The sequence below is a fragment of the Serinus canaria genome, chromosome 23 (genome assembly GCF_022539315.1).
Source record: "Serinus canaria isolate serCan28SL12 chromosome 23, serCan2020, whole genome shotgun sequence".
In the NCBI taxonomy this organism is placed as follows: Eukaryota; Metazoa; Chordata; class Aves; order Passeriformes; family Fringillidae; genus Serinus; species Serinus canaria.
In genome coordinates this window covers 6,449,273-6,465,004 of record NC_066336.1, presented here as the reverse complement: position 1 = coordinate 6,465,004, position 15,732 = coordinate 6,449,273, and the positions used below count along the sequence as shown (strand labels likewise).

The window sequence follows — 15,732 nt, the reverse complement described above, 5'->3', positions numbered from 1 at the left end:
GCCAACCCCGGCATTTTCACAAAGTAAGCAAAAGTCAAAACATCAGGTTCATGATGACAGGTTGCAGGAGGTACTTGGCACTCTCAAACCAGCCTGACTTGGCACTGGTGCCAGCTTGGTCCTGGGAGGCATCCTGCGATATTCGGAATTTTAGGAGCCAGAAGGCTGCTCCGAGCCACAGGCCCTGCAACACCAACGCTGCCCCTTTTCCCAGGTAAGCAAAACTCACCAAACCTGGTTCTAGGTGTCAGTTTTCAGGAGGTACTTGGCACTCTCAGACCAGCCAAAGTTGGCACTGGTGCCAGCTTGGTCCTGGGAGGCACCCTGTGCAATGCGGAATTTTAGGAGCCAGAAGGCTGCTCTGAGCCACAGGCCCTGCAGAACAAACACCGCCCCTTTTCCCTGGGAAACAAAAGTCTCCAACCCTGGTTCATGGTGTCAGTTTGCAGGAGGTACTTGGCACTCTCAAAACAGCCCAAGCTGGCACTGGTGCCAGCTTGGTCCTGGGAGGCATCCTGCGCAATGCAGAATTTTGGGAGCCAGAAGGCTGCTGCGAGCCACAGGCCCTGCAAAACAAACACCACCACTTTTCCCTGGGAAACAAAAGTCACCAACCCTGGTTCATGGTGTCAGTTTGCAGGAGGTACTTGGCACTCTCAAAGCAGCCTTACTTGGCACTGGTGCCAGCTTGGTCCTGGGAGGCATCCTGTGCAATGCAGAATTTTAGGAGCCAGAAGGCTCCTCTGAGCCACAAGCCCTCGAACACCAATGCCTCCCTTTTTCCTAGGTAAGCAAAACTCAGCAACCCTGGTTCTAGGTGTCAGTTTGCAGGAGGTACTTGGCACTCTCAAAACAGCCCAAGTTGGCACTGGTGCCATCTTGGTCCTGGGAGGCATCCTGCGCAATGCAGAATTTTGGGAGCCAGAAGGCTGCTGCGAGCCACAGGCCCTGCAAAACAAACACCACCACTTTTCCCTGGGAAACAAAAGTCACCAACCCTGGTTCATGGTGTCAGTTTGCAGGAGGTACTTGGCACTCTCAAAGCAGCCTTACTTGGCACTGGTGCCAGCTTGGTCCTGGGAGGCATCCTGTGCAATGCAGAATTTTAGGAGCCAGAAGGCTCCTCTGAGCCACAAGCCCTCGAACACCAATGCCTCCCTTTTTCCTAGGTAAGCAAAACTCAGCAACCCTGGTTCTAGGTGTCAGTTTGCAGGAGGTACTTGGCACTCTCAAAACAGCCCAAGTTGGCACTGGTGCCATCTTGGTCCTGGGAGGCATCCTGCGCAATGCGGAATTTTGGGAGCTAGAAGGCTGCTGCGAGCCACAGGCCCTGCAACACCAACGCTGCCCCTTTTCCCAGGTAAGCAAAACTCACCAACCCTGGTTCTAGGTTTCAGTTTGCAGGAGGCACTTGGCACTCTCAAACCAGCCTGACTTGGCACTGGTGCCAGCTTGGGTCTGGGAGACATTCTGCGCAATGCGGAATTTTAGGAGCCAGCTGGCCCTTGTAACCCACACGCTCTGGAACACCAACGCTGCCCCTTTTCCCAGGTAAGCAAAACTCACCAGCTCAGGTTCATGATGGCAGGTTGCAGGAGGTACTTTGCACTGTCCTACCAGCCTGGCTGCTCCGAGCCACAGGCCCTGGAATACCAACGCTGGCCCTTTTCCCTGGGAGATAGAAGTCCCCAGCTCAGGTTCATGATGGCAGATTGCAGGAGGTACTTGGCACTGTCAAACTAGCCTGACTTGGCACTGGTGCCAGTTTGGGTCTGCGAGGCATCCTGCACAATGAGGAATTTCTGCATGTAGCAGACCACTCATTCTAAAGCTGGTTCCAAGGAAAAGGCTGTGGTGGGAACCATGTTGTGGCAGTTTTGTGTTCCTCTTGGGATGCCTTTCGCAGCTGCAGTTTGCTTGGAGCTCTGAGCTTGGTAGGTTTTAACCCCTAAGCTTAGGTGTAACCCTAGGCAGTAAAAGCAGCCTTGGACTAAGGCTGGATTCAAGGAAAAAGCTGTGGTGGAAACCCTTTTGTTGTGTTTCTGTGTTGCCCTTGGGATGCCTTTTGCAGCTGCAGTGTGCCAGGGGCTCTGGGCTTTGTGGTTTTCAGAAGCCTAGGAGGCAGCCAGCCACTCAGTGCCTCAGGCCCCTGAACACCAATGCCTCTAGCAAACTGACGTCAGGAACATGGGCTCCTGATGTTTACTGTCCTGGATTTCTCCCCTGCAAAGCTGCCAGTCATCTGAACCACAATGACTCCATTGGGCCTTGAACTCACAGCTTTTGGACCGGCAATGTCTTACCCAATCCACTATGTCACCACTGGCCCTTTTCAAATGTGTTTCATTGCAGTCCTAAAACTCCGCATTTTCATTGAGCATCCCCCCCAACCCTGACCCTAACAATACTCCAAAAAATGCCGAAATATCCTTTTAAAACGCCTTACAATACTCTGAAAAGCCAAAATGAGTCCTAAGAAACCTTCAAGAATCCCATATAGAACAACTTAGAAGTTGTGGAAAAATCCTGAAAAAAACCTGCTCAGCCTCCAAGACCCACCTGTTATTCCCTAACCCTTAGATGTCTTCCCTACATTTTTGCAGTGGATCTTTTTGTCCTCTGAGAGTTCTGTTGTTGTAGTGGTGTAAGGATTGCTGTCCTGTCCACCGGGAGGCTTCTGCTCTGGTCTCACTGTTAGGGTTGCTGTGTTATGCTGCTGTTGGGGGAAAAAGCTGCTGTTAGGGGGGCTGGTTAGACTGAGGTGTGGGGTGGTGCATCTGTACCCTAACTTGGCTCCTAAGCTGTACCCTTGTAGCTCTGATATCCACTGGACTGTCCAGCCCTCAAGCCCTTGCCCCTTTACCCCTCAACCTCTCCCTCTGCCTCCAAGCCTTCAGGCTCTGTCACCCTCAAGCCCCCTCTCAGCTGCCCCTCAGCTCCTGTGTGTCACCCTTAACCCCTCTCCTTTGCCCCTCAGCCCCTAGCTTCTCGGTGTCACGCTCCAGCTGCCCCTGCCACCCTCAGCATCTCTGTGTGTCACCCACTGTCCCCTCTCTCGGTTCTTCCCTCAGCTCCCAGCCTCTGCCACCCTCAAGCCCCCACAGTGCCCCTCAAGCTGCTCCTCAGCCTCTGTCATGCCCTGAAAGGACCCTAAAAGCCCCTATCATTTCCTTAAAAAAGCCCTAGTTTTCAGTGTCCTAAACACCCCACAAAAACCTAAAAATAGCCTCAGAATACACTAAAAATATCCTATTTTTTAAAAGGCCCAAAAACACCCCTAAAAATCCCCAAAGAACCTTTTAAAAAAATCTCTAAATACTCCTAAATGAGGTCTAAGAATACCCCTAAAATCTTTAAAATGTCCTGATTAGACCCTAAAAAAAACCATAAAAAATTCCTGCAAAAACCCTAGAAATACCCTAGTTCTAAAAAAGTCTTCCACATACCCTCAACAGTCCACCAAAAGCCCTAGAAATGTTTCAGTAGTCTTAAATTGCCCAAAGAATACCCCAAAAAAATCCTAACAATTCTATTTAGTAGTAAGACAGCCCTGAAAGCACCCTAAAAAATACTTTTTAAAGCCCTGAAAAAGCCCTAAATATATCTTAACATTCCCAGAGAATTTCTTAACAACTTCCCTCCCCCCCCCAAAAAAAAAAAAAAAAAACAAAACAACTAAAATATCCTTTAAAAGCCCTGAGAAATAAACTTTAAAGAACCCTAAAAAACTGCGCAACTGCTCACCCCCGACCTGTAACTCTGTAGCCTCCAAACATCATCCATACCTTTTAATTGGGGCAACAGCCTGTACCTGCTGGGGCTGTCCCAGCATTGGGGTTGCTGCCTTGTGCTCCTGTTGGGGAAAACTGGGCTGCTGGGAGTGTGGTTTAGGGTGAGCTTAGGGCTGGGGTGAGGGCTGCTGCACCTGTACCCTAACCTTACCTGATACCCTGTGTCCCTAACTCTCCACCTGTCAAACCATCCCCTCTTTGCCCCTCAGCCCATGATATCTGTGTGTCACCCCAAGCCCCCTGACATTGTCCCTCGCCCCCTGACCTCCACCCTGCACTCTCCATCTGGGTAGGGGTGTTTTTTAGGGTGAGGTTAGGTGTGGTGTGAGAGATGTTTCACCTGTCACTCTTAAGCACCCCCCACTTTGCCCCTCAAGGCACCCCCTGCCCCTCAGCCTCTTTGTGTCATCCTCAAGTTCCCCACTGCAGCCTCTCAGCATCTCTGTGCCATCCTGGAGGACCCCCTTTGCTCCTAAAGCCCCCTTCTGCCTTAGCTGCCCCCATGCTCTGTGTCACCCTCCGACCCCCTCCCCTCAGCCTGCAGCCCCTGGTGACACCCTGCAGCCCAGTGATCTTGTCCCTGCCTGTTTTATTTGGGTGTTGTCCTGCTGCGAGGGCCGCACTGTCCCCAAAAGTTTGGCCTCCTACGTGCTGCTGCAGAGAGACACAGGTGGGGCGGGACAAGGGGCTTGGTAGCAGCAGGGTGAAGGGTAAAGTGAGCGATGGACCAGGAGTCCTTCTGAGTATGCTGTGACACCAGCTGCCTTCCCCAGCTTGGGAGTATGGGACAAGACCCTGCCCTAGCAGTTTCATGTGTGGGGCAGTGGGGTGTGTGGGGGGGGCCCTCCAGGCTCCCCCTGCCATGGGTCTGTCCTAGGAACTGGAAGCAGAGTGGCATGGGGACATCACAACCATCATCGAGCTGGCCGGGGACTTCCGCTATGCTGAGGGCTACCACCAGCACTACCTGTACAAGCAGCCTGGGGCCTCTTGTGGCCTAAAGGGTGCTGGGGTCACCTGCTCCATCACCTCCTGAGGGGCTGCCTCGTGTCCCCTGGGTTGTCCCCATGTCCCCTAGGCTATCCTGGCACCCCACAGTGTCCATGTGACCTGTGATTAAACTTTGTGACCCCTCACCCTGTCCTGGCAGGTCCCATAGTTGTGGCTGGTGGGGGTTGTGGTGGGTTGCTGGGATAGGGGGACATACCCACGAGTGCTGTTTTGGGGAGGCGGGCCTGTGGTCTGCCCTAGGGGAGGATACTGGGTGTTGGGGCTCACTCGGTGATAGGGGAAGGGCTGGGCTTAATGGTTATTATGGGGGCAGATGCGTGGGGCTGCAGTCCGAAGGTGGGGGTGTGGGAGGGGGAGGCGCAGAGCCGTGTCCGCGGGGGCCATGTCCATATGTCTGTGTCCATGTACGCCGTGTCTATGTGTCCGTCGGTCAGTGTGTCCGTATGTCCGTGGGCGCCGTCGGGCGCAGGCTGTAGTGCCGCGCTCTCTCCCCAGGTGGCAGTGCTAGAGCCACAGAAATGTGAGCTCTGCACGGCGTTTACGGTACGAGCGGTACTTACGGTACGTACGTGCGCACACAAAACATAGTACATGCCCGTCCAGATGGGGGTGGCACAGGGGTACAGAAGTGACGAGAGTACGCATGCTCAGGGACATACAGGTCCCCTACACACATCTACTTACGTGAACGGGGCCTTACGGTTTCCATACGTGCCTATATGTGCTTCCACAGGTGCTATAGGCTCTGACCTCCGGCTCCCACATCCCTGCTGGATGCTGGTTGTTCCCCCAACTCCAGCATGGATGGGGGCAGAGAGGATGCCATCACATCTCCATGTCACAGGGGCTGAGCCCAGCATGGGACTTCTCCCCAGCCCCACAGTGGAGACACACGCTGGGACATTTTTGTCAAAAGTGAAGTTCCCTGGGTGAACAGAGTGAAAAAAATAACTAAAAGCAGTGAGAAAGGGAGCGCAAGTTGGCTTCCAGCAAGTGGCCCCGCAGCGGGTGTGGCAGCTGGCTCTGCACAAGGAGCTGGGACAGGGGGCAAGGGACCCTTGCCTTCAGCCTTGCACTCCAGCATCCTCCTCATCCCAAGGAATGGTGCTGGATAGAGCAACCACAGTGGGGTTTCATGACAGGGAATGACTGAGATGGTTGTGCCCAGATGTAAGACTTTGTGGACTGTTCCCCAGGACCCCTGCACCCCTCACCCCACTTGCTGAAATCAGAGGATGGGATAAGGAGAGGGGCCAAAGGGTGGGAAAAACAGAGGATATTGGGGCTGGACCACAGCAATATATTGGGCCTGGATTTTGGCAACAAAAGGGTAGAAGCTGCTTTTAAGACCCTGAGTGGGGAAACTGAGGCAGGGAAAATCTCAGCACTAGGGTTTGGGAATGGGGACCCCCAGTCTGGCCACTCCCAAGGGGTCCTTGGATTGTGTGGCCACAGCTCCAGTGCCTTTGGAGGAGCACTGAGGGGACGCCCCCATGTCCGCCGTTTCCTGCAGGGATGTGGCTTGAGGAGAGGGGAAAAAAGAACCCCTCCTCACCCTGCTACTACCCCTCATGTGGCATCTGCTCTGGGCGGATGGAAACTGTGTGTCAGAGGAAGCTGGGGAGGACATCCAGGTGTCTTCCCCCAGCGCCTGTGCCAAGCCTGAGCTACCCTAGTCCCTGGTGCACCTGGGATGAGTTGGGCTCATCCCCGTGGGGTGGGTTCCAAGCAGAGGGAGGGCACAACCCTTACTCCCCCCCCTCACTCCGCCCCCCACTTTGTTTCCCACTCCTGCTTAAACCCAGCATGGCCACACAACCCAAAGGCCCCTGGGGGTGAACAAGCTGGGGGGGTCCACCATCCACAAACTACAGCACTGACACCATCCCTGTCTCAGTTTCCCTACTCAGAGTCTGAAGAGCGGCTTCTCATTACGCACTGGGGCTAGTAAGGCACAATCCAGGACAGGAATTATTTGGTCCAGTCTGAACTTTCACCAGCATCCCAGCCCGATGAGGCGGCTTGGACCCCATTCCAAGATATCAGCATGTCAGGAGCCAGATGAATAGAGAGGTTAGAGAGGGGAGGTTGGACAGGGGATGTTGCCAAGATATTTATACTGAGGATACAGAGGGACCGATCTGTGTTGCTCTTTGCCGAGCAAAGAAAATAACAATTTGGGCAGGTTTGAAAAGCACTGAAACCAAGACAGGAAACCCAAATTGTACAAATGCAGATGTGAGTGGAAAAAGCTCTTGAGCTGGTGGCTCCGGCTTTCACCTCCACTAAAAATAAACCTGCCTTATTAGGGGCAGATGGAGGCCAAGATAAAACATCTCTCCCCCCACCCCCCCAACATGTTTTCCCATGGAGGGGCTCTTCTGTGTGATGCTGGGTGATGTGGCTTTCTGAGGGTAGTGGGGATGGATGGCTTGGCCAGGGGCTTGTGTTGGGTTTTGGAGAGGATCTGGGAGGTTTAAGGGTTTTAGGGATGTGTGTCAGGTTTTCTAGAGGAGGGTTGCTGGGGTTGGCATGATTTAGGGCTAGGCAATGCAGGGTGGGGGGGTGTGATGAGTTTTAACAGTCTCTGATTATAGTAAGGGCAGCCTGGCAAAGCCACATCCTGCAGCACAGCAGGAACTGGGGGGAGGAATTTGGGGTGCTGAGAAAGGGAGGGATTGGGAGCAGCAGAACTCCTCCTGGGACCCCCACATAAGACAGGCTGGGATCCTTTTCCCCATGCCTGTTTCCCCTCTTTGGACCATGCCAGGGCTGCAGCACCCCTTGTTTGGGAGGAGGCTGTGGCAGACAGTGCCAGGTTTGGGTGCCCGTTGCCCCCCTGCTGCCGCACCCCAGGCCCCTGAGGATGGTGTGGGAGTTGCTTCACTGTCACCCCAGCAGTGGCAGGGGGGCCCAGGCTCCTCCGAGTGAGCCTATTGTCTCCACACCCGCAACAACCAGGGTTGTTCACACTTGCAGCCTTTGCACCCCCATCCTCCTCCTCCTTCTGCAGGGATGCAATTTGGATGGATGCAATTTGGGAAGGGAGGAATCAAAAAGGTGGAGGGAGAAGGGAGCAGAGCAAGGGGTGGGCTGAGCACCAAATTGTCAGTGTATCTCCAGTAATGGCACAGCAGCACCTCAGCACCTACCCTGCTGGGAACACCCACACAGGCCCCCTCACCAGGGCCTGGGGGGTCACATGGCATGAGCTGATCAGTCTTGAGCCCCTTAGGGTAACATGGGGGTGCGATGCTCATTAGGGTAACATTGAGGGTGCCCAAAAAAGGGTCCCAGGAGAAAAAAGACCCCTCAGGGTGCAGATGGACTCAGAGGGGTTGCCCTTCTCAGGGGAGGAGAAGGGTGAGGTCTGTCCAGCCATGGGGGGAGGTGGTGAGAACGGTGGCTAGGGCAGGGGGGTTGGCACAGGAAGCAGTGGCAGTAGAAGCACTGCTCCTGGCTCCCCAGATGCGCCTGTGAGATAGGGCAGCAGGAAGCAGCTGTGGGGAATCCCGGTGCTGGGAACAGCCACTGCTGCCTGCCCAACACCGCCTGGGCCCAGCCCCACTGTCTCTCCCCACTCTGGGTACTACCCAGGGATGTTCCAAACATCCCAGCCTCTCCTCTGCAGGGAACAGAGGTGTCCAGGGTTTGCCCTGAAGAAGCAGCTGTGACTCCTCATGGAATATATAGTTCCCTCTGGCTCTGAGGGTGATGGAGACATAGCTCTGCTCTTGACAGGGCTTTGGATGAGAGGAAGTGTGGGGAAACTAAGGCATGGACAGTGACTGAGCAGCTTGGCCACAGTTCATGTCACGGTTCCTGGTTCCCTTCCAGAGAGGGTTCCTCTCCCTCCCCTGAGTACTCTGGAACAAGGTAATGCCTCATGGTGTTCATTTGTTCCCCAATGATCACCAGCAGAGACTGTCCTGGGTGCTGCCTTCAGGCTAGGTTAGGCTCAGGCTGAGGGGAGGTTCCTGGGGCTAATCCCCTACACAAACAGCCGCACATTCCCCTGGGCTGGATCAGGTCGCCTGGTGACCTGGCTTGGGGGGGCAGGGTACCTCACTGCTGCTTTTTGAGTGTAGGTGCCACTCCTTTTCCTCCCCTTAATTCTCTGCCATTTGTCTGCTCATCCAGCCCTGTTCATGGCCCATTACGGAGCCTCTGGCATTGTCTGGCTCTGGCAGAGGGTCCCTGTGGTGGGTGAGGGGGATAAACTGAGGCACAGATCATCAGAAAGGAGACAGGTTTCTTTCTGCATGGGCTGTGGACCATCCATCCATCCATCCATCCATCCATCCATCCATCCATCCATCCATCCATCCATCCATCCATCCATCCATCCATCCATCCATCCATCCATCCATCCATCCAATCTGCCAGCTCCAATTTATAATCTCCATTGATCCTGCAACACCCCAAATCTGGGACATCATAGCTCAACATAGGGCTGTCATGGTTGTTATAAATGAGCAAATCGGCAGCCAAATTTATAATAAAATTTAACAAAGATTTATTAGATCATTAACAAAAATAGAATTTTGAAAACCACCACAGCCAAGGCAGCGTCAACCCCGGGTGTCGGTGCTGGGTGAACCGAGATCCAACCGACAAAGTGTCAGCGTCTCCCCAGTGGTTCACCCCGACTGCTTCATGCAGCTAGCTTATATACAGTTTATTCTGCCTGAGGCAGAAATGACCAAATGTTCCTCTGTGTCCCTTCACATGTAGAACTGGGGCCATACATATGCAGAAATATACAAAAGTCACTCCAGGTGTCTGGATGGTTGTCTGGATTCTTCGGAAGAGCTAGCAGAGTGGCACAGGTGCGTTTGGCTTGGTGAGTTGGTAGATGCAATCTTCCCAGGTGCAGGTCCTCCTGAGTGGCCTAGACATTTCAGGAAAGTCAGCAATCATAGCCAGAGAAGGTTTCATTCATACGTTAACAGACTTGATATTATCTTAATGTTGTCCAGGAACTAATTGAATATAAACAAGACTCTGCTCCCAGCCAGGGTGGTCAAAGAATAACTTGGATTTTACAATATTTTATACACATATATAGCCTGAATTATCTCTACCATATACTACACGGTGGCTACAGGGACCCCAGGGAAGGTTTGCCAAACTGCACAGGGGCCTTCCAGCACATTCTCTGCTTGACCAATGGCTGGAGCAGGGCCACAATTCCTGTTCCTGCCTGTCCTTACCCATCTTGGACCCACTGTCCATCCAGGAGCACTTAGCTCCAGCACAAATTGAAATGTCAAGAGAGCTGACACACAGTGTTCAGCAGCATCACCAAATGCCACTGGACTGCCTCCCCGTGGCCTTTGGGATAAGGTGGGAAAGAGATCTCAGAGCCCTTTTAAGAAGCCAGAATCCCTTTTTACCCTTGAGTTTCCATCTAGATTTCTTCTCCAGCACCGAAACTCCCTTGTATTGCTGTTGTGCTGTGCCATGTGGGTGCCCAAGATGGGAGGGGAGGGGAGATTGGCTTGAAGCATCTCCAAAAATCAGTAAATTAATCTCTGAGCTCTTGTTCCCATGTTCTGCTGAGCCAGAGCAAGCCAGCCAGGTCCCTCTGCTTCCCTTGCTCCTGAAGGATCCTGAAGGTCTCTGAAGATCCCTGGTAAATGGGATTTACCTCAGCCCCATCTGAAAAGGAATCCAGATGACCCCTGGGGAAGAGCCTTTCCCTTTGTAGCTGCCTTGGGCACCCTGCCACATCTCCGTTCCTCTCCTCTCCCACCAAATCCCTGTCCCGCTGCCAGCGCTTCCCGACAGCCTCCAGCTCCCAAAACACAAGAAATTCCTCCAAAAATGCTGGTGGTGTTCCCCCAGGACACAGGGACCCTCACACTCACCTTCCCTGCCCTGCAGCAGACGGGCCAAATCTGGCCATCCCTCACATCCTGTCACCTGTACTGACTTATTTCAGGGAAAAAAAAACCCGAACCCAAGGCCATGGGGTAGATTATTTTGGGGCGGGGGAAAGCAGCTACTTGTGAGTCACCCTCCCCCCCGCCCAAGTTTTGAGGACCTTTGCAGGTATTTGCAGCATGGGCGAATCCCCTGGCATTAAAAATCTGTTCCCAGGAAAAGGAGAAAGGTGTGTAGGGAGCAATAGCTGAGCTGTAGTGAGGTACATGGTCACCCCTCCCACAAGGGATTTGGTATCATTTTGGGGTGCTTGCTGAGGTGGAAAATCCCAGCTCCTGCTTCTTCTGCTGATTCTTTTACTTTTCATTTTAATAAAACACCCAGTGTGGGCTCTTTCACCATGAAATCATCATGCTCCAGAGCATTCCCACTCCCTTCCTCCCCCATTTTCTCTCCTCCACACCAAGAAATCCACTCCTCCCGCAGCCACTGTGTAAGGACACCCCAAACCCGGAGCTGCCACCGCAAGGGCACCGTAACAGCACCGCTTTGCCCCCGGTCAAAAGTGAAGTGAGCCGTCCGGGGGAATAAGGGGTTGTGACACACACTTGGAGTGATCAGATAAAAACATTCTTGTGCTCCTAGCCCTCTCACACACTCGGGGTATCCTAGGATTGGAATGAATCCCCCTGGAATACGGCGGCAGCGTGGCCGTGGCGGTGGCGGTGCGGGGGGAGGCGGGGGGGGGGGGGGGGGGAGGTTGCCTTGGCCACGCATCCCTCTGTGAATGCATGACGTGCGCAGGGCTGGCGCCAGGCTGTCTGGGGCCGGGAGTTAGATCAACACAGCTGGAGGGCCCGGGCCACAGCTGGGCAAAGGCAGCGGGTCCCACCGCCCAGGCAGGGCCTGTGGGAACCGCCGCCAACAAAACCCCCCTGCAAACAAAAGCTCCCCTCCCAGTCCCTCTGAAGCCTTTCAGCACCCCCCCCCCCCCGCCATCCCTTGGGAAATGAGAGGGGGTGTATGGGAATAAGCAGAGGCTGTACGCTGGTGTTTTGTATTGAGGAGAAGTCATAAGAAGGATTCAGGTGGTGGTCTGAAAATATTTTCTAAATGTTTTGTAAACATTTAAAAACTCTGTGTTAATTTCATTAAGTTTTACACTTATCATTTATTTTTAAAAGATGTTTAATTTTTTTTTTAACTTTATTTTGTTGGGGTTTTTTTTGGGGGGAGGGGGGGTTGGTTAATGAGGGTAATTATGCATCTTCCCAAGCTGTTATCCTTTACACAGAGGTGATTTCCCAGGAAATTCACAACGAGTGAGATGGGGGGGGGTTGGGGGATGGGGTTGTGGGGTGGAAAGAAAATTAAAAGGTACAAAAATAATCCAACCATAGTGTTGGATGCTGCTTTCAAGGGTTTTTTTGTTGAGCAGCTCATGGCTTGGGGGAGATGTGGGGAGTAGGGGTGCCCTCCAGCCTGCAGTCCCCAGGCGCCTTTGGGGGCTGGAAGTAAACCCCAGCACCACCAAAATGGGATTTGGCAGATCTAGAATAAATCGCTGCCGTGGGCAGGAGTAATTTGGTCCAGGTGCCTGTACCCTCACCCCCTGCCCCCCTTATTAGCTGGGAGCCCTGGGCCAAGCAGGGTCCCAGAGTGCCTCCCTCCAACCCTCTTGGCTGTAACATTCCCTTCCTGCACTTTCATAACCAAGCCCCCACAACACCCTCCTTAACTAAATGCCACCAAAGTCAATATTTAGAGGAGAGAGGATTTTCCCCTCGGGCTCATCCTGATTCACTGTCGGGGTGTTGCAAGGCTGCTACTACTGCAGAACCCCTCCATGTGCCACCCGCTGCAGTGATACCCACCGGGGACCCCAGATTGCTCCAGCTTTGGGCTTTTTCTATGGACATTCTCTGATTCTGTAAGTTTTAGGGCAGCGATGGTTCAGTAGGGCAGTTTCCTTCATATCCTGCCCCCCCCCCTCCCCCCCGCGCCAATCACTTCTGCTGGGATAACCCCTTTGCCTATAAATCTCCTCTCCCACCTCCAAAATAAAAAACCTTCCAGGCCTCTCGCAGGCGCTGACCTAAATCTGGTTTCTCCATCGTAACCTCAGTTTTACCGCAATTAATTTTTTTCTGCTGGTCACAAGATAATTCCTGACGCCAGAAAGTCTGGAGGTCAGATGAGAAGCGGATTGAGGAAAAGGGCGGCACTAATTTCCTTAAAACAGGGAGGTTGGGAGGTGGGAAACACCATCGTCCTATCTAAAAATAGGGGGAATTCACTGGGAAGGGGAGTGGGACAGTTTGGGGGTGCTAGGGTGTTGAAGGTGTTGGGGGGGGAATAATCCCCAAGAATTTTGGGGGGTCTGGCCATGGGGAGGGGGACCTGCCCCGTCGGGTCATCAAGGGTCAATCTGGGGGGCTGGGGGGATGGGGGGGGTAAGGTAGAGGGGTTTAAAACTTCATTTATGTATAGGGGTGGAGTTTGATGCTTCATTGACATTCGGAGGCGGGGTTTAGGGCTTCGTTTACATAAAAGGGAAGAGATTAATGCTTATTTTACATAAAAGGGGGTTGTGTTGTTCAAAGTTTGCATGTAGTGGGCGCGGTCAAGTGGCGCTGCCTATATAAAGGCGGCGCGGGCAGTTTTTCTTTTCCCGTACCCTCTCCGATCTGCTGGCGAAATACGGAATTTGGGGGTCCGGGGGGTGAGAGTCAAAACTCTTAGAGCTGCCCTCTTTGGCGGTCTGGTGCTCGAAGGTCCCAGCAAAACCCCCGCTGCCGCGACAGCCCCTGAGGCTTCTAGACATCCCCCCGTCCTGCATCTCCAGACCTGCTCTGAGCCCACCATGAAGGCCATCAGCCCGGTGCGCTCCGTCCGGAGCTGCTACGAGGCCGTTTGCTGCCTCTCGGAGCAGAGTTTAGCCATCGCCCGGGGCAGCCACAACAAGAGCCCGGCCTTGGAAGAGCCCATGAACTTGCTCTACGATATGAACGACTGCTATTCCAAATTGCGGGAGCTGGTGCCGGGCATCCCTCAAGGCACCAAGGTGAGCCAGGTGGAGATCCTGCAGCACGTCATAGATTACATCTTCGACCTCCAGATTGTGCTGGAGGAGGGGTCCAAGGGCCGCGACCCCTCCTCCGAGGCCACCCTACTTTCCCTTAAGGTAAGGGTCGCTTCGGACTGGGGGCTAGCTATATCGATTTGAGGAGAGAGGATCTATTAGGTTGGAGGTGATAACAAATCGAGACGGGGGTGCTGCTAGTTCCTCGAGTGTGTTGGTGGCTCATGGCACGGTGGGGAATGGGGAGGAGTGGGTGGGGAGTAGTGGGGACCACCAGCTGCCGGGGTGATCTTAAGCCCTGTCCCTTCTCTGCAGGCGGCTGAACTCGCATCAGAACTCCGAGACGAGAGAAGTTTGTGTCACTAACGCCCACCTCCACTAGGTGAGTGTCGCCTACAATTACCCCCGCCACCACCATCCGCAGCCCAGTCCTCGCCATATGTCTTCAGCCCAGGTGGCGTCCCGAGGCCCCCTCCCGCCCCCCAGCATCAAAATCCCCAGCGGACCGATCCCCAGCAACCCATGCGCCTCTCTCCCTAATTTCCCCTCGCCCCAATTTTTCACCACCTGCACCCCAGTCGAGCTCCCCAACCCACCACCGATACCAATCCAAATAACGCAGACCAGTGCTCCCCCTTTCTGCAGTCCCCCCCCCAAGTCTCCCACCTGAACCCCAGTCCCCAACCAGCACCAACCCACCCCCAGGATCCCCAGCCGGGAGCCAGATACAGTCCCTGAGGAACTTGGTTTCCTGGCTCCCACCCCCTCTTCCCAAATTTTCATCCCCAACTCCACTTACCACCGCACTAATTACCGCTATTATTTTTTTCTCCTCCCTCCCCCTCTGTTCTCTCACCTCCCTGTGCCAATTAGCAAACAGGCAGCGAGTGTCGGTTCCTGGTTCGTTATCAGCCGGAGGTAAATAGCAGTTTCCTCCTTGGCGCCGGGCTGTCTGCGACCTACCGGGCCCCGCCATCGCCTCGCCCAGGCACCGCGAGTGGGGAGCGGCTAGTTCCGACCCCCCCCCCCCCCAGCCTTCCACCGCCAGCATCCCACCCACGGAGCTCAGCATCCCAGCTTGGGACCCGAATTCACATGAGTTTTTTTTAATGATAGAGTGATGATGAAGCGGAGGTTGTCTGTATATTTTTGGATTATAGCAGCAAGTCCTTTTTTTTTAAAGATGTTTAATGGGATGGCGGGGTGGGGATTAGGGGGCTTTGGGGAGGGGGGGATAAACATCCTTGAGTGTGAACTAAACTCTGGGGCTGTGGCCTCGTGTATTGTGGAGCTCTATACTAGAGTATAACTTTTTGTACCTTTTGTGCAGGAAGGTGATTTTCTGCGAATATGCCTTGTACTTGCTTTATAAACTTTTTATAAAAGTTAACATTTTTGCATAATAAAACTAGATAATTTTGATTGGTTTTTCTCCTTCATCGCTGGGATGGAAGGAGCTGGGCTGTACCTCTGGGTGGGAAAACCTCCTGGGGGGTGGGAGCCTCCCAGATTTTTATGGGAACTTCTAGGGTTACTGTAGGAATCTCCATAATAGTGTAATAGTGTTGAAATGTCAGCTCAGGTATGGGAGGAATTAACCCTGGGTTCCTGGCCGGGGTGGCTGCCAGCTATTTTGTGTGCTGCTGTGCTTAACTGATAGTGAAGGAGTGAAGATGGTGCTGAGCCCCTGGGATGCATCTAGAGGTATAGCTGGAGCCCTGGGAAAGGACTCCAGCTTTTTTATCACTTTTAGCCATGTGAAAATGGGCTGATAGGTGCCCTGATCCTGGATTTGAGCTTCTATTGGGCTAGAAGGGGGGATGCTGCTCCCCCAGGATAAACCCCATATGGGTAGAGGAGTTTTTGGACTGCTTTTGCTGCCCCAGGTAGTATTGAGAGAGCAGCCCTGCTTGGGCCAATCTCCTCTGGGTCAACGCTGCAGGGAAGAGGTGTTGGGAGCAA

General features: G+C 53.6%; 1 protein-coding gene across 1 annotated transcript; it reads left to right on the top strand.

The window, feature by feature from the left end:
* Window positions 1-13,149: 13,149 nt before the first annotated feature.
* Window positions 13,150-15,192, top strand: ID3 (inhibitor of DNA binding 3). Its single transcript, XM_009098641.4, has 3 exons — window positions 13,150-13,872; window positions 14,086-14,152; window positions 14,644-15,192. Exons 1-2 carry the CDS (start codon window positions 13,552-13,554, stop codon window positions 14,134-14,136), a joined length of 372 nt encoding a protein of 123 aa, XP_009096889.1. The 5' UTR covers window positions 13,150-13,551; the 3' UTR covers window positions 14,137-14,152; window positions 14,644-15,192.
* The last annotated feature ends 540 nt before the right edge of the window (window positions 15,193-15,732 follow it).

What these genes read in the sequence shown, in the direction of transcription:
- ID3 (XM_009098641.4), top strand. Translation starts at nt 13,552, where the DNA reads ATGAAGGCCATCAGCCCGGTGCGCTCCGTCCGGAGCTGCTACGAGGCC. An exon ending in CCACCCTACTTTCCCTTAAG is followed by an intron (nt 13,873 to 14,085) that starts GTAAGGGTCGCT and finishes CCTTCTCTGCAG; the next exon opens with GCGGCTGAACTCGCATCAGA.